The following is an 18560-nucleotide window of genomic DNA, read 5'->3' as shown; positions in this document are numbered from 1 at the left end:
TCTCTTTCCCCTGGAAGTGTGCAAGTTGTGCCGGTGTGTAATACCATTTGTGTAAGATTTTCCTTCTCATCTCTTTAACTCTTGTATTTTTAATCTTATACTATATATTTTCTACTATTTCTTTCATTTCACTTTCATCTATTTGTAAATCATTTTGCCAGCATCTTGTCAAACTTTTAGTTACTTCCTCTTCCACCTGCAATAACATTCTATATATGTTACTGGCTTGGGCTTTTGTCTCATTAATCTTTTCTTTTATTATTTTTTCTAAACAATTTTCTTCTCGTAAGAAAGCTTCTTTATTCTTGCTTTTATTTAAGTATTTACTTGTTGCATTAATCTGCAACCATTTCTGAAAGAGAAAGAACATAAGAACCATGTTCAAGAAGAGTCATGCTGAATCGGGCCAAAGCCCATAGAGTCCAGCATTCTGTGTCCTACAGTGACCCACCAATTGTCCAGGGGGATCTTGAGCAGAAAGATTAGATTAGATTTATTGAATTTATATGCCACCCCTCTACGTAGACTCGGGGCGGCTCACAACAATGGTAAACAAAACATAGTAACAAATCTAATATTTCAAGACCCTCCCTTTCCCTTGACCTCCAACAAATGGGACACAAGGGAACCCTGCCTGCCTCAACCAACATAAAGGCAGCACATGGACATCCGTTTCAATAACCACCATGGATACCCTTGGCATCCCTGAATCTGTCTAATTCTGTCTTAAAGCTCTCCAGGCTGACAGCTCTCACGACCTCTTCTGGAAGGGAATTCCATCAACCAAGGACCCTCTGGGTGAAGAAATATTTCCCTTGATTTTTCCTCACTTTCTTAGCTATGAGCTTTAGGGAGGGCCCCTCGTCCTAGTATTGTGTGATAGAGAAATGAATTTTTCTCTACCCACCTTTTGTATCCCATGCGTGATTTTATACACTTCGATCAAGTCACTGCTTAAACTCCGTCTTTCAAGGCTGAAGAGACCAAGGCGTTGTAACCTGGATTTGGGGAATATACCACAACAGATTTTGTCTTTCTAACATGTTCAACCATGTGGGTGGAGATTCGTACTCCAACTTTGTGGGTTGGTTTCCAAATCTTTCATTACCAAGCTAAGTAGCATCTTCAGTGGGATTTAGGGGAATTATAGTTAATTATTGGCTAAATTCGCTAAATTCCGTTGAAGATGGTACCTAGCGAAATGTTGTGAAACCAACCCACAAGGTAGGAGAACAAACCTCCACCTTCATCCTACACCCAAGCGATGAATAACCACCACCGTCGCTTATTCAGCCATAAATCATGGTGTAAACATGGCTGATTCACAGAGCGGGCAAAGTCACATGATAGTTTCTTTCTACTCGCCTGAAATTCTCACCTGGAATTGATTTCCTAACAGCGAGGACAATTAACCGGTGGAACAGCTTGCCTCCAGAAATCATAGGCGCTCCAGCCCTGGAGGTTTTTAAGAAGAGACTAAACAGTCCCTTGCCTGAAATGGTATAGGTTCTTCTGCTGGAGCAGGGGGCTGGACTAGAAGACCTCCAAGGTCCCTCCCCGCTCTATTCTATTCCATTCCATTCCATTCTACAAGGGTTGCCCAGAAAGTAATGCAGCACATTTTTCTTCATCAACACAATGAAACTAACACACAAGAAAGAAGGATGTTTCTTCTACACTCCCTATATTTCCATGTAATCTTCGTCCCGTCCAATCGCCTTCCTCCAGCGAGACACAAGGGCGTGGATGCCCAGTCGGTACCACTCCTTGTTCACGAAGCCATTTCTGCACTAAGCGAATCACCTCTTCTGCGACTAACCGTACTTCTGTCGACTGCAGATTCTCCATAAACTGTACACAAACGTTTGTGAATGTTCCCAACAGTTTCTTTCTCCGCAGTGAGAAACTCAACGACGACACGCTGCTTGTAATGTACATCACTGCTGCGGCTACACTATCTGTCTGAAGAAACACAAAATTTACACACGCACTCCTATCAATTCAAATAATGTATATCTAAAGTTTCACATTCATGCCATTACTGTAGGCTCAGAAAAAAAATATGGTGCATTACTTTATGGGCGGCCCTCATGAGAATCCTTTTGAAAAGTTAGTTATTCTTACTCGCCAGGGATTGGAGTAGTAAACATCTTTCCCCAGACCAATTTTATTTTTTAGACAGAATCTCTTTTGGTTTTGTTTACCAAAAAAAAAAGCGCTACTGGGTCTCAGAGTACAGTATTCCCACACAATCCCATTTATTTATTCATTTCTTTATTTTTAGATTCTGTTTTCCCTTCTGTATCCAGTTTCCAAAGATGGTAACAAGGCTGCAGTTTGTCACATACCAATGGAATGGCAGCATTGGGCACAGGATCAACTTCAACCGATAATTAGAACTGCAGAGGATACAAAATCAATTGCTGCCAACCTGCCTCCCATTGAGGACCGGTAGACTGCATGAGTCAAAACGAGGGCTGTGGAAATATTGGCTGACCCCTCGCATCCTGGACACAAACTGTTTCAACTGCTACCCACAAAACTATGTTATAGAGCACTGCACCCCAAGACAACAAGACACAAGAACAGTTTTTCCCCGATTGCCATCACTCTGCTAAACAAATAATCCCCTTAACACTGTCAGACTATTTACTAAGACTGTTTTACTATTATTTTTCTCATCCTTCCTAGTATCTATCTCTTCCCACTTATGATTATAACCATGCTGCTTGTATCTTTCAATTTATATTGCTTTTGTTTGATTTTGAGCTTATTAGCAACCTTGACTATCACTAAGTGTTGTATATCTTATGATTCTGGATGAATATATTTGATTTTTAATGTACACTGAGAGCATATAGAAACCTAGAAACATAGAAGACTGACGGCAGAAAAAGACCTCCTGATCCATCTAGTCTGCCCTTATACTATTTCTTGTATTTTATCTTAGGATGGATCTATGTTTATCCCAGGCATGTTTCAATTCCGTTCCTGTGGATTTACCAACCATGTCTGCTGGAAGTTTGTTCCAAGCATCTCCGACTCTTTCAGTAAAATAATATTTTCTCATGTTGCTTCTGATCTTTCCCCCCAACTAATCTCAGATTGTGTCCCCTTGTTCTTGTGTTCACTTTCCTATTAAAAACACTTCCCTCCTGAACCTTATTTAACCCTTTGACATATTTAAATGTTTCAATAGTGTCCCCCCTTTCCCTTCTGTCCTCCAGACTCTACAGATGGAGTCCATGAAGTCTTTCCTGATACGTTTTATGCTTCAGACCTTCCACCATTTTTGTAGCCCGTCTTTGGACCCATTGAATGTGATCCATATCTTTTTGTAGGTGAGGTCTCCAGAACTGGACACAGTATTATTCCAAATGGGGAATATACACCTAAGGCAAATTCCTTGTGTGTCCAATCACACTTGGCCAATGAAGAATTCTATTCTAAATGGATCAAGGAGACATCTCCATAACCTTGGGGAATCAGAGATGTTGAAAACTCAAGAAGAATGTGGAAGGGTGTTTTCTTTTTTTCTTTAATTTAAAAAGATGTGATGCAATTTTGTGTGGTCTGCAAGATGGGCAACAAAAACAGAGCCTTGTGCAAAAAGCAAAGGTCAACCTTTGGTTCAACTCTGGTTGGACAAGGGTGATCAAGAGGTAATTTCTCAAAACTTTGGAACTACGAGAGTCGCCCAGAAAGTAATGCACCACATTTTCTTTCTTCAACAATTATTTATTGAGCACCATGAAACTTACACACAAGAAAGAAGGATGTTTTTTCTACACTCTCTATTTTCCCACATACTCTCCATCCCATTTTATGGCCTTCCTCCAGCGAGACACAAGGGTGTGGATGCCCTGTCGGTACCCCTCCTTGTTCGGGTCACGAAGCCATTTCTGCACTGTGTGAATCACCTCTTCGTCATCCTCAAAATGTTCCCAACGACTAACCGTACTTCTGTCGACTGCAGATTCTCCATCAACTGTACACAAACGTTTGTGAATGTTCCCAACAGTTTCTTTCTCTGCAGTGAGAAATTCAATGACAACACCCTGCTTGTAATGTACAGCACTTACAGATGCCACTTCAAAACACAGCTGCAGCTACGCTATCTAGCTGTAGAAACACAAAATTTACACACGCACTCCTGACAATTCAAATAATAATAATAATAATTTATTAGATTTGTATGCCGCCCCTCTCCGAAGACTCGGGGCGGCTCACAACACGATAAAAACAGTATTGTACAGGCAAAAATCTAATATTTAAAAAAAAACTAAAAACCCTATCATAATTAAAAACCAAACAGCACATACATACCAAACATAAATTATAATAAGCCTGGGGGAAAGGTGTCTCAAATCCCCCATGCCTGGCGGTATAGGTGGGTCTTAAGTAGTTTACGGAAGACAAGGAGGGTGGGAGCAATTCTAATCTCCGGGGGGAGTTGATTCCAGAGGGCCGGAGCTGCCACAGAGAAGGCTCTTCCCCTGGGGCCCTTTAGGTTATATATAAAACCTAAAGTTTTGCATTCATACTGTTACTGTAGGCTGAGAAAAAAATGTGGTGCATTACTTTCTGGGCGACCCTCGTATCTCTGTGAAAGATGAGTGGCAATATTGTACATTGTGTGCTTTGCACATGTCATGAAGACGGAAAGTCTTCACTTCCTACCTGTTAGCTGACTTTGAGACGCCCGCAGCAAGAGTTTCATGGCACAATATAAGTTTTATAGGAAGAACATCAGACGCCAGGGGGCAGAACAGAGCCACTATGAATGGACACTGCTTCCCCACCACCAGCCCATAATAAGGAAAGTTGTAATGTGTAGAGAACTTCCCACCGAAAGAAAGTTTAGTGAGGCCGATGCAGCTTTTTCAATTCTTGCAAACTTTTATCTTTTTTTAAATAAATGTGTGTGCATGTGACAAAATAACAAAAACCACCCCCACCCCCTTCAGAAACTATTTTGATGATGGACATTGGGGTAAAATAAGAGGAACGGTCAACAATTATGAGAGCAGACACTGGCACAATCTGTAAGAAGTTGAATCTGAATCTGAAAGAAAGAGAGAAGCAACTTAGAACTAAGGAGAAATTTCCTGACAGTCAGAACTGTTGATCAGTGGAACTCCTTGCCTCCAGAGGTTGTGAATACCCCAACACTGGAAGTTTTGAAGCAGATGTTAGATAACCATCTGTCTGAAGTAGTGTAGGGTTTCCTGCCTAAGCAGGGGGTTGGACTAGAAGACCTCCAAGGTCCCTTCCAACTCTGTTGTTATTATTATTTAATTGAACTAAGAGTATTGTATGGGCAGTTCTGTGTTAGCAAAAACTTCACAATAGAAGGATTTAGAGGTTGTGATTTCTGACAGTGTCAAAATGGGTGAACAATGCAGTCAGGCAGTAGGGAAAGCGAGTAGAATGCTTGGCTGCATAGCTAGAGGTATAACAAGCAGGAAGAGGGAGATTGTGATCCCGCTGTGTAGAGCGCTGGGGAGACCACATTTGGAATAATACTGTGCTCAGTTCTGGAGACCTCACCTACAAAAAGAGATGGATAAAATTGAATGGGTCCAAAGACGGGCTACAAGAATGGTGGAAGGTCTTCAGCATAAAACGTATCAGGAAAGACTTCATGAACTCAATCTGTAGAATCTGGAGGACAGAAGGGAAAAGGGGGGACATGATTGAAACACTTAAATATGTGAAAGGGTTAAATAAGGTTCAGGAGGGAAGTGTTTTTAATAGGAAAGAGAACCCAAGAACAAGGGGACACAATCTGAGGTGAGTTGGGGGAAAGATCAGAAGCAACGGGAGAAAATATTATTTGACTGAAAGAGTCGTAGATGCTTGGAACAAACTTCCAGCAGATGTGGTTGGTCAATCCACAGGAACTGAATGTAAACATGCCTGGGATAAACATACTGTATATCCATCTTAAGATGAAATACAGGAAATAGTACAAGGGCAGACAAGATGGACCAGGAGGTCTTTTTCTGCTGTCAATCTTCTATGTTTCTATGTTTGTGAGAGAAAAGGGATTTCATTTTGTGTTCTAACAATCACCCACGGGGCATAATGGGCTAAGGGTGGAGAGGCTGGCAATCAGTTCAGGAAGGGGTCGCTTTTCTCCTCAGCCTGGACCCCAGAAGGGGTCGATTACTCCTCACAAGCATCGCTCCTGGTCTACTCTGCAGGGAGGGAAGTCGGTGTGAGAGTTTTGCTACCGTGCCTCCAAAGGGCCCTTGGCAGCGGATGAACGAAGGTTAAACTTTCATGAAAAAAGGAAGCAGAGAAAGTTGGCAGGAAGTCCCAGATGACTAAACCAGTCTCTGTCTTACACATATATAGGAGCCTCTCATGCAGGGTGGGGGGTGGGGGGTGGAAGAGGATCCAGGAAGTTCTTTAAAAACCTCACCTCGAGGTTTGATTACTGCAATGCTCTCCATGTGGGGCTGCCTTTGAAGAGGGTTTGGAGACTGCAAATTGTGCAAAATGCAGCCGCGCGAGCTCTGGTGGGGCTCCCAAGATCTGCCCACATCTCAACATCACTCTGGGAGTTGCCCGGGTTGCCAGTTGGTCTCCGGGCACAATTCAAAGTGTTGGTTAGGATCTACAAAGCCCTGCATGGCTTAAGACCTGTTCTGTCGAGCTCTCTGGTAGAATCCTCCCAGAAGTGCAGAGATACAATTTCAGACACACACACACGTTTGAAAATTCAAAACAATGTTCTTTATACCGAAAATGCAAATAAACGGATCACTCTTTTTGTATAGCAAAGAGCCCTCGTCTCCAAACAAACTGGTAATTTGTACAAGTCCCTTATCAGTTCTGTGATACTTAGCTTGCAGCTGTGAGGCAATTCACAGTCCTTCTCCTTTCACAAAGTGAAACACACTTTGCTCTGGTTTAGTTTCAAAGCGGGGAAAAATCAGCACACAAAGATCAAAGTCAGTAAAGCTGTCACGAAACACAATGATCAGATAATCCTCCACAATGGCCAAACCCACAGGCTGCTCTTTATAGCAGCCTCACTAATGACCACAGCCCCACCCAACCACAGGTGGCCTCATTTTCTGTGATAATAATCTCTCAGTTGTTGCTGCCTATGCATCGCTCTCCGCATGTGTGGCTGTATCATGAACTCTTGTTCTGAATCCAAGGAGGAGCTAGAGAATTGATCTCCTTCCGAGCTGTCTGCCCCACTCTCCTCCTCCCTGTCACTCATGTCTTCTTGGTCAGAGGAGCCTTCATCAGCAGATTCCACCGGGGGCAAAACAGGCCTGCAGCATGTGGATGTCTCCCCCACATCCACAGTCCTTGGGGCAAGTACATATTTAAATCAAAAGTCATATATTATGGAAGTGCCAGCTAAGTAGCCAGCAGGTTTTCTCCTTTTATCATTTCCTTCTCAATCCCCCTTTTCTTCTTTCTTTCCCCTAACTTCCCCTTTCTATTGTATCTTTCCTATCTTCTCACCTTCTTCCTTCTCTCTGTCTCCCTATTTCTGTCACAGTATAACATACATGTATATACAACATGTATATGATTGATACTGTATGTCATGTATTATATTTATCTCTGTTTCATTTTTAACGTATATATTTAATAAAGATATATATATATATATACCTACATATATTTAAAAGCGACCATCCAGCATCCCTTATTTTCTAACAAGACCATCTAACATTTAGATGGGCAAAACCACTCCCTGTTGGATTTCTGCCTGATAAACAGGCAAGAAACACCTGAGACTTCAGGTACCCTTGGATCCATCATTGACTGAGCAAAACCCAGTTGGGTTGTAGAGACTGCAGATCTATGACAAACTCGCCATGGCCAGCTCACCACAGAACCATTCAATGCGGGATTAGTCCCTTTTTATTATTCAAAGCATTGCAAAAGCTGTTAGTCATAGGAATGTTTTCCTTTGATGCATGCAAGGAAATCATGTTGACAAAAATGCGGCCAACAACAACAACAAGAGGAACTCGGTGAATCCCGTGGCGAGTTTTCCTGGCCTGAGTTGGGCAAGGCAGGTTGGCCACGGAGCATTGACTGGTTAAGTTGTCCTGTTTCAGTGAAGCCTTGGCTAATGTCGTTTGGCGGGCCCCAGGGGAAGAGCCTTCTCTGTGGCGGCCCCGGCCCTCTGGAACCAACTCCCCCCCCGGAGATCAGAACTGCCCCCACCCTCCCTGTCTTTCGTAAACTACTCAAGACTCATTTATGCCGCCAGGCATGGGGGAGTTGAGATATTCCTTCCCCCTAGGCCATTACAAGTTATGCATGGTATGTCTGTGTGTATGTTTGGTTTTATTATAAAGGTTTTTAGTTGTTTTATTAATTGGATTTCCACATGCTGTTTTTATCATTGTTGTTAGCCGCCCCGAGTCTGCGGAGAGGGGCGGCATACAAATCCAATAAATAAATAAATAAGTAAATAAATAAATAAGTAAATTAATTAAAATTTAATTAATTAATTAAAAGGAACTAACTAAATAGCCACCAGGGTTGGTGTTGGTGCCAAAACATTTGTCAGACCAATTCTTGAATACAGCTCACCCTTATGGAAGCCACAATGCATAACTGACATTAATACCATTGAAAGAGGCCAGAAATACTTCACAAGAAACCACCCTGAGTCCTTCAGGACTGGGCGGCATAAAAGTTGAATAAATATATAAGAAGAGTCCTTTGCTCCTGCTCACATAACAAATTACCTTACTCCTCCAGACTTCAAACACTACGTTTAGAAAATTTACAACTACGTGGCCTCCGGACTGGTTTAACTCTTGTTCATAAAAGCCATACATCATAATGTGCTCCCTGCTAGTGACTACTTCACCTTTAGCAACAACACAACAGCAAGTAATAGATGCAAGCTAAATGCAAACCGCTTCAAACTAGACTGCGGAAAATTCCATTTCAGCAATAGATGGTCAATGCCTAGAATTCACTTCCTGACTCTTGTCGTTTCTTCCCCAACCCCAAAAATCTTCAACCTTACATTATTACATTATATTCTCAAATGGTCCCCTAACATCAAAAACGTCATCAAAAAAGCACAACAAAGAATGTTCTTTCTGTGCCAGCTCAGGAAGTTCAATCTGCCCAAGGAGCTGCTGATCCAGTTCTACAGAAGAATCATTGAGTCTGTCATCTGCACCTCCATCACTGTCTGGTTTGGTGCTGCAACCCAACAAGACCGACATAGACGTCAGAGGAGAATCAGAACTGCAGAAAAAAACATGGCTCCCATCCTGCCTTCTATTAAGGACCTGCAGGAGTCAAAAAGAGGGTGGGGAAAATATTGACTGACCCCTCGCATCCTGGACCTAAACTGTTTCAACTCCTACCCTCAAAAAGCACTGCACACCAAGACACAAGAACTGTTTTTCCCCCAAACACCCTCACTCTGCTAAATAAATAGAAACATATAAACATAGTATTTTATCTTACAATGGATATATGTTTATCCCAGGCATGTTTAAATTCAGTTACTGTGGATTTACCAATCACGTCTGCTGGAAGTTTGTTCCAAGCATCTACTACTCTCAGTCAAATAATATTTTTTCACGTTGCTTCTAATCTTTCCCCCAACTAACTTCAGATTGTGTCCCCTTATTCTTGTGTTCACTTTCCTATTAAAAACACTTCCCTCCTGAACCTTATTTAACCCTTTAAGATATTTAAATGTTTCGATCATGTCCCCCCTTTCCCTTCTGTCCTCCAGACTATACAGATTGAGTTCATGAAGTCTTTCCTGATACGTTTTATGCCTGAGACCTTCCACCATTCTTGTAGCCCGTCTTTGGACCCGTTCAAAGACGGGCTACAAGAATGGTGAAAGGTTCCCTCAACACTGTCAGACTTTTTTCTAAATCTGCACTTCTGTTTCTACTAGTTTTTCCCATCATTCCTATCATCCCTTTCCTCCCACTTAGGACTGTATGACTAACTTGTTGCTTGTATTCTAATATTTCTTTTAATATTGTTTCTTCATTACTTATTTGACCCCTATGACAATCATTAAGTGTTGGACCTCATGATTCTTGATGAACGTATCTCTTCTTTTCTTTTATGTATGCTGAGAGTATATGCACCAAGACAAATTCCTTGTGTGTCCAATCACACTTTTATTCTATCTAGTCAACTTTCCCCCCTTTCTAAGAGGTCTGTAAGGATCGTGCACAAGCGCACCACTGTGCCTACGGTCCCCGTCCTTCTGTCCTATTATCTTTTCTATCACTACTTTCAACTTATGTTATGTTAATACAAACTACTGTTCTATACTTGTTTGACAAACAAACAAACCCGGGTTTACGGCATCATTTCTATTATACGGCAAACCCAGGGGCATAAGAAGAACCAGTGGCCAGGGAAATAGCAAGTGTTAAGAAGAGCATTCCTTCAGAGACCTTTGGGCATCGCAGAGAGGAGGAAACAGAGCAACGTTGACGAAACCTTTGGGCTTGGTGTGTCAAAAATTCAGAAAATGCTTGACTGTGCAGGTATGTCTCTCTCACACGCCCAAACAAAGGAGAAAGAATTCTTTACCTATTCACGGCCACTGGAAATGTTGGGTGTTGGTGAACCCTGGCATGTCACACCCAACGTGCTACGGTGGGTCACCCCATTACACGTGTGATAGGGCCGCCATCACTGTGGTGGAGGATCCTTGAAGAGAAACTCTTTCTGTACTCTACCTCTCCTGTTTCCAGAATTTGAAGCTTGTTTACATTCTGTTTTCATAAATATTTTGGGAGATTGCTTCCCGGGAATGCCTCCTTCGCGCCTGGCGTTACAGTGGGCTCTTGTTCTAAAACCCCAAAGTTAACAGACCCTACTGACCTATCATCTATCTCAGTGTTTCCCAACCTTGGCAACTTGAAGATATCTGGACTTCAACTCCCAGAATTCTGGGAGTTGAAGTCCAGATATCTTCAAGTTGCCAAGGTTGGGAAACACTGATCTATCTTATCTGTCTAATCTCTCTCTCCATCCATCCATCCATCCATCCATCCATCCATCCATCCATCCATCCATCCATCCTTTTATTATTTGCTGTCAGCTCTTCCAAACTTCCTTTTTAATTTTCCAACAAGAGCATCCCTAGCAGAAAGTCCACCATCTCTCCTGCCTCCATAAAAATCACCCAATATAAGTATTTCCCTGGAATTTGATCAAGGAACCCCAACCAACCCCATATGAATTTCACTGCATGGGTATACTGTGTATATATACTGCTCAAAAAAATAAATAAATGAAGGGAACCCTTCAACAACAGAATATAACTCCAAGTCAATCAAACTTCTGTGAAATCAAACTGTCCACAGGAAGCAACATGGACTGACAGTCAATTTCACATGTTGTCAGCACATTCAACTTTGTATGGAACAAAGTATTCAATGAGAATATTTCATTCATTCAGATCTAGGAGTGTCTCCTTTATTTTTTTTTTAGCAGCGTACATACAATGACAACAAAGAGGGGCGGCATAAAAGTCTAATAAATTATTATCATCATCATCATCATCATCATCATCATCATCATCATCTTCCTTCGAAATGGGGAGAGTAGAGCAAAGTCTCTGAAAACGTCCATTCGGAAAGCCTTGATTGATTTCATAACTTTCTCCCCCCTTTTCCCCTCTATTGCACGTCCAGAAGTCAAGAGGGCACAAAAGGGGCACCCAAAGGGCATCCCACGAGCCCCACGGAGGGCTGGTTCAGCTCCGGCTGCCGATTGGAGGAGGCCGACCCCCGAGTCGCCCCCCACCCGCCCCAAGGGATCCTTGCTCAACCTTATGCAGGCAGCTTGGGGGGGGCAGGAGGGATGCCCAGAAAAAGGAGCAGAGGAGACGCCCCCTCCCCTTGGCAAAAGCCCTGCAGGAGGCGAGCCAGCGCCCGCGCCGACCACAACTCCCGGCATCCCCTGCGGCAGAGGCGAGGCGGCGTCGGCGGCGCCCGCGCGGGGCAGGCCGGGAGCTGTAGTTCGGCGGGCGCCGGCTCCCCCTGCGCGGCGGAAAGGTGAGCTCCAGCGGGCGGCGGGCCGGGGGACAGCGGCGGGGAGGGGGGGCGCCTCCCAAGGAGGGCGGGGTCCGCCTCGGAGATCCCGTGTCCCCCCCGGCGCCCCCCGCGGGAGCAGGCCCGAAACCCGGCCGGGCCCTCCTGCCTGCCGCCGCCCTGCCGGGGAGGGGAGGATGGGCCCTGGAGTGCGGGCGGGCGGGGCGGGGTGCGGGGTGGGCCCGGGCGGGCGGGGCCTCTGCGGAGCCCCCCCAGCCTGCTTCTCCCGCCGCCTCCCCCGCAGGGCCCGGTGCAGCTGAGGCCGCTTCCTCCTCTTCCTCCATCAGAGCCGCCATGGCCCTCTCGCCCGGGGCCGTCCAGGTGCCCGGCATGCAGGTGAGTGCGGGGGGGGGGGCTGTTGTGGGGGGGCTGCGGGGGTCGTTGCCCCCCCCCGCGTCGGGGGAGCTGAGCTGCCTGGCAAAGGGGGGAGCGGGGGGGCCTGGCAGGGGGGCTCCCAGGAGGTGGGGGTGGGGTGGAAGGACCTCCAACCAGGGCTGCCCCCCCTCCCTGGAGGGAGTTTGGAAAGGGGGGGGTCCCTGTGCGGTTCTCTGGTCCAGGAATTGCACCCCGGTTTCCTTGGAGGGGTCAAGGGCAAAGCCCAGCGGCAGAAGGGGGGGTGATCACAGGCTGGGAGCAGAGCAGACCCCCCCTCAAATATAGCCCGTGTTTTAGAGGTGGGGGGCAAAGTTGGGGTTCTTTGGATCCCTTCCTCCCCCTCCCCAAATCTTGGAGGGCTCCTTGGCAAAGCCCAGGGGGAGAGGGGAGGGGGAAATCCTGGCAGACACCCCCTCCTTAAATGCAGCGGGGGGGGGCGGCAGGTGGGGTCCTTTCTTTGGTGCTTTTCTCCACTGGAAAGAGTTGGGGGGCTACTTGGAAGATAAAGCCTGTTGGGGGAGCTGAGGTGCCTGGCAAAGGGCTGGGGGTCTCCATAGAACTGGGGGGGCTCCCAGGGGGAGGGGGTCAAAGGGACCCCTGTCCAGGACTGCCTCCCCTCCCTGAACAGAGTGTGGCAAGTGGGGTCCCTTTGCAGTTCTCTGGTCCAGGAATTGCACCCCGATTTCCTTGGAGGGGTCCAGGGAGGGGAGGGGGATCTGATCCCAGGCTGGGAGCAGACCCCCACCAAATAATATAACTCATGTTTTAGAGGTGGCGAGGGGGGTTATTTCTTTGGTGCTTTTCTCCACTGGAAAGAGTTGGGGTTGCATGGGTCCCTTCCTCCCCCACCCCAAAATCTTCGAGGGGTTCAGGGCAAAGCCCAGGGGGGAGGGCAGGGGATCCTGCTTCCAAGCTGGGAGGAGGGGGAATCCTGGCAGACCCCCCCCTCCCTCAAATGTAGCCTGTGATTTAGAGTAGGGGGCCCAAGGTTGTGTTTTTTGTTTGGTGCAAAGAGTTGGGGGGGCCTCTTGAAAAGACCAAGACAAATTTGGGTCCCTTCCTCCCCCCCAAATCTAATCTTGCTCAAAAGGCAAATAAACCTTGGGGTCAGCTTTATTTTCTCCAGTGCAACCCCCTCCCCAAAAGAATTGATGAGCAAAAAGGACCCCCCCCCTAAAGTCCGGCTTTAAAACTCTCCCCAAGTTGTTTGGATGCAAAGTTCAGATTTGTTGACGTTTCCCCCCACTTTGTTTTGGATCTTCTGCAACGATTGTTTATAACCGAGCATCATAACATTCTCCCAAGGCTGAATTGAAAGGTTGGAGTGTGAAAGGTTGTTTTAAATCATCTCATGTCATGTTTCCTTCCTTCTCGTCCTTGCTTAATTCCATCTTGTTTTGCATCATATTATTATGAAACAGGATCAGGCGGGAAAGAGCTGGGATTTATCCCCCCCCCCCCCTCTCTTATCGTCCTTTTTAGCTTTTTTGCATGCATCGGAAATGTATTTATTCGTTTGTTTGGAAGCCTTTTTATACAGGACTCTTTAAAGCAGTGTTTCCCAACCTTGGCAACTTGAAGATATCTGGACTTCAACTCCCAGAATTCCCCAGCCAGCGAATGCTGGCTGGGGAATTCTGGGAGTTGAAGTTCAGATACCTTCAAGTTGCCACGGTTGGGAAACACTGCTTTAAAGGGATGGACAGCGGAATTAACCATTGTTTATAATAAGGCAGGAAAGAAACTATCCTCACCCCGGCTAGCCTGGGGGCTGCATTTAAGACACTTCTAGGTCAGAGACATGGTATGCCATGATGAGGCCTAAAGTCATATTTCCTTTCCTCCTCTTTCGCCAGCCTTTTATATCCAGCTCATTTCCTCATAGAAACATAGAAGATTGACAGCAGGAAAAGACCTCCTGGTCCATCTAGTCTGCCCTTATGCTATTTCCTGTATTTTATCTTAGCATGGATCTATATTTATCCCAGGCAGGTTTACATTCAGTTCCTGTGGATTCACCAAGCACGTTTGCTGGAAGTTTGTTCCAAGCATCTACGACTCTTTCGGTAAAATAATGTTTTCTCACGTTGCTTCTGGTCTTTCCCCCAACTAACCTCAGATGGTGCTCCCTTGTTCTTGGGTTCACTTTCCTATTAAAAACACTTCCCTCCTGGACCTTAATGTATTTAAGTGTTTCGATAGTGTGCCCCCCTTTCCCTTCTGTCCTCCACACTATACAGATGGAGTTCATGAAGTCTTTCCTGATACGTTTTATGCTTGAGACCTTCCACCATTCTTGTAGCCCGTCTTTGGACCTGTTCAATTTGATCCGTCTCTTTTTGTAGGTGAGGTCTCCAGAACTGGACACAGTATTATTCCAAATGGGGTCTCCCCAGCGCTCTATGCAGCGGGATCACAATCTCCCTCTTCCTGCTTGTGATACCTCTAGCTATGCAGCCAAGCATCCTACTTGCTTTCCCTACCGCCTACCCTTCATCTCATCCTTTGAATGATGATTTGCTACTGGGAAGGAAGTGGTAGGGGTGTCTCTGCTTTAACCATCCAGGCCAAGGACCTGCTCCATGCAAAGATCCCGAGTGACAGATGGTTCGGCTTGGACTCATGCAACGAAGGGAACTCTATGGCCTTCCTTGATCCTTGGATTCCCCGTCAGGCCCTTAGGAAGCGGCTGCTGTTTTTTTCAGGATCCTCCCTTGGGAGTTTGCTTCCCTGTCCCTTTGGGCCCTTCTGGGATGATCCAAGGACAGGCTTCAATACCCTTTGTGGACAAGACAGGATTGATTGTCTATTGCAGTGTTTCCCAACCTTGGCAACTTGAAGGTATTTGGACTTCAATTCCCAGAATTCCCCAGCCAGCGAACGCTGGCTGGGGAATTCTGGGAGTTGAAGTCCAGATATCTTCAAGTTGCCAAGGTTGGGAAACACTGGTCTATTGGAACATCCTGATAGCTGCTACTGAATCGCTCTTTGTTCTTTATTTATTTTTATTTATTTCTTTGTTTTGTCATTTATGTATTGGTGGTATACAAAGATATAATCTTTATATACATAGAGTAGAATAGAATTTTTTATTGGCCAAGGGTGATTGGACACACAAGGAATTTATCTTGGTGCATATGCTCTTAGCGTACATAAAAGAAAATATAGATTTGTCAAGAATCAACTCGTACAACACTTAATCATTGTGATAGGGGTCAAATAAGCAATAAGGAAACAATATACATGATACTAGTAAGAGAGAAACATTAGGACAGGGGACGGAAGGCACGCTGGTGCACTTATGCACGCCCCTTACTGACCTCTTAGGAATCGGGAGAGGTCAATAGTGGAGAGTCCAAAGGTAAAGTTTTGGGGGCTAGGTAATAAAACTACATAGTAGGTAGTGAGCTCCATGCATCAACTACTCAGTTACTAAAGTCTTATTTCCTGCAATCGAGTTTAGAGCGGTTTACTTTAAGTTTGTATCTGTTGTGTGCTCGAGTGTTGTTGTGGTTGAAGCTGAAGTAGTCGTTGACAGGAAGGACATTGCAGCAGATGATTTTATGGGCTTTGTTTCGGTCGTGTTTAAGGCGACGTTGTTCTAAGCTTTCTAAACCTAGGATTGTGAGTCTAGTTGTGTAGGGTATTCTGTTGCGAGTGGAGGAGTGAAGGGCTCTTCTAGTAAAGTATCTCTGGATATGTTTATGTCCGAAATGCGGTGTGTATCTCTGGATGTTTTCTAGAGTGTTGGATGTCCGAAATGCGGTGTGGGTTTCCAGACAGATGAGCTGTATTCCAGGATTGGTCTGGCGAAGGTTTTGTATGCTCTGGTTAGTAGTGTGGAATTACTGGAGCAGAAGCTACGTAGGATTAGATTAACAACTCTTGCAGCCTTTTTAGTGATGTTGTTAAACTTTTCTAGGACCTCCCTTCTGTCTTATTTTCTAGTTGTTGTTATTATTATTGTTGTTGTTATTTATTAGATTTGTATGCCACCTCTCTCCGTAGACTCCGTAGTTCCCTGGTCATTCTCTTGGCCGTTGTCTGGATCTACTGCAATTGGTGTGAAACTTTTGTGTGTGTGTGTGTTGCCGAACACTGGACGTAGTGGTCAACATGGAGTCTGATTAATGCAGCACAAAGAGTGACTTCCTGTGTTCCAGGCGTCTTCAACCCCATCGGCCTTTTTGTAGCTCTACCACATCACTTCCTCATACTCGAGTCGGTCAGCTCTTTTCCTAGACATTCTTGGGCGTCCCCTTTTTCTCTACCTTTGCTTTTGACTTTTCAGTTTCCTAACTTGGGGTGGTTCTCTTTCTTAAACTTAACTTTGGTATCTTCGGGCCCTTTCTCTAACCTGCCAAGATCGTTCTGAATTTTATTGCTACGGTCTTCAAGACATTATTAGCAACTTCCCTCAATGTTGTGTTATCTGCAAATATGATAAGCATCCTCCCCTCCACTTCCTTCACGTGATTAATAAAAATTTGCACAGCCTGAGACTTAACCTTTTGACCTCTTCACATGGAATTTCCTTCTAGCTTGAGCAGGAGCAACACATGGACAACACTTTTTGAGGCCCTGAGTACTTTTTCAGCTAATTTTTGAGCTGTTTGTCATGCCACCCATATTTCCATAACCACAATGGTAAGGTATATTTTGTCAAAGGTTTTGCTCAAATGAAGACTTAACGTCAGGTCAAAGCCAGTTGTGATCCCGCTGGTGAGACCACATTTGGAATAATATTATGTCCAGTTCTGGAGACCTCAGCTATAAAAAGATGTTGATAAAATTGAACGGGTCCAAAGACGGGCTACAAGAATGGTGGAAGGGCTCAAGCATCAAACTGATCACGAAAGACTTCATGAACTCCATCTGTAGAGTCTGGAGGACAGAAGGGAAAGTGGAGACATGATCGAAACATTTAAATATGTGAAAGGGTTAAATAAGGTCCAGGAGGGAAGTGTTTTTAATAGGAAAGTGAACCCAAGAACAAGGGGACACAATCTGAGGTTAGTTGGGGGAAAGATCAGAAGCAGCGTGAGAAAATATTATTTTAGTGAAAGAGTGTAGATGTTTGGAACAAATTTCCAGCAGACATGGTTGATAAATCCACAGGAATGTAAACATGCCTGGGATAAACATAGATCCATGCTAAGATAGTATAAGGGCAGACTAGATGGACCAGGAGGGCTTTTTCTGCCGTCAATCTTCTATGTTTCTAATCAATCTACTATGTCAATTACCAAACCGAAACTTGAAATAAAGTTAGCCTGTCAAGTTCTGTTCTTAACAAACCCATAAAGAAAGGGTCCCCAACCTTGGCAACTTTAAGACTTGTGGACTTCAACTCCCAGAATTCTCCAGCCAGCTCTGGGAGTTGAAGTCTGCAAGTCTTAACGTTGCCAAGTTTGAAGGCCTCTGCCATAAAGTTTGCGAGGTGCTTCCTTGGTTTGGTCGATCGTTTGAAGATCTGCCCCAGTCTTCCTAGGAATCGGTGCATGTTTCCGTATCCCTCTTCCCCAACGGTGGCTCTTCTCCAACACACGAATTTTATTTTTAAAGCAAAAACGGCCAATCTGAATGCAGGAAGCGGATGGGGGGAACCGAGTCTGGTTTGGTTCTACATGTGAATCCACCAAGCGTCCGTGTATTCACTCGCCTTTGAATAGACGTGAATTGCAAGGTAGCAGATTTGGATAGGGAGTCTTTGCTCATGGTCGCTCATGCCCTTATCACCTCGAGGTTCGACTACTGCAATGCTCTCTATATGGGGCTGCCTTTGAAGAGTGTTTGGAAACTTCAGATCGTCCAAAATATTTTCTAAATGCAGCCGCGTGAGCAGTTTTGGGCCTTCCGAGACATGCCCATATCTCGTCATCACTCCACGGACTGCATTGCCTACCGATCTGTTTCCGGACACAATTCAAAGTGTTGGTTATGACCTATAAAGCCCAAAAGGCCTAGGACCAGTCTGTCTCCGAGACCGCTGTCTGCCGTACAAATCCCAATGACCAGTGAGGCCCCACAGAGTTGGTCTCCCTAGGGTCCCGTCAACCAAACAATGTCGGCTGGCAGGACCTAGGGGAAGAGCCGCCTCTGTGGGGG

At 45.1% G+C, this 18560-nt stretch overlaps 1 protein-coding gene across 1 annotated transcript in view; it reads left to right on the top strand.

Moving 5' to 3' along the window:
• The first annotated feature begins 11954 nt into the window (after positions 1 to 11954).
• STK26 (serine/threonine kinase 26) overlaps positions 11955 to 18560 on the top strand; it is a 32065-nt gene continuing 25459 nt past the window's right edge. The window contains exons 1-2 of the mRNA XM_070760031.1: positions 11955 to 12041; positions 12322 to 12413. Coding sequence (XP_070616132.1) covers positions 12372 to 12413 — 42 coding nt within the window. The 5' untranslated portion in view covers positions 11955 to 12041; positions 12322 to 12371. The remainder of the gene's footprint in view (positions 12042 to 12321; positions 12414 to 18560) is intronic.

This window comes from Erythrolamprus reginae, chromosome 8 (genome assembly GCF_031021105.1).
Source record: "Erythrolamprus reginae isolate rEryReg1 chromosome 8, rEryReg1.hap1, whole genome shotgun sequence".
NCBI lineage: Eukaryota > Metazoa > Chordata > Lepidosauria > Squamata > Dipsadidae > Erythrolamprus > Erythrolamprus reginae.
This window is presented reverse-complemented; position numbering and strand designations above follow the sequence as displayed.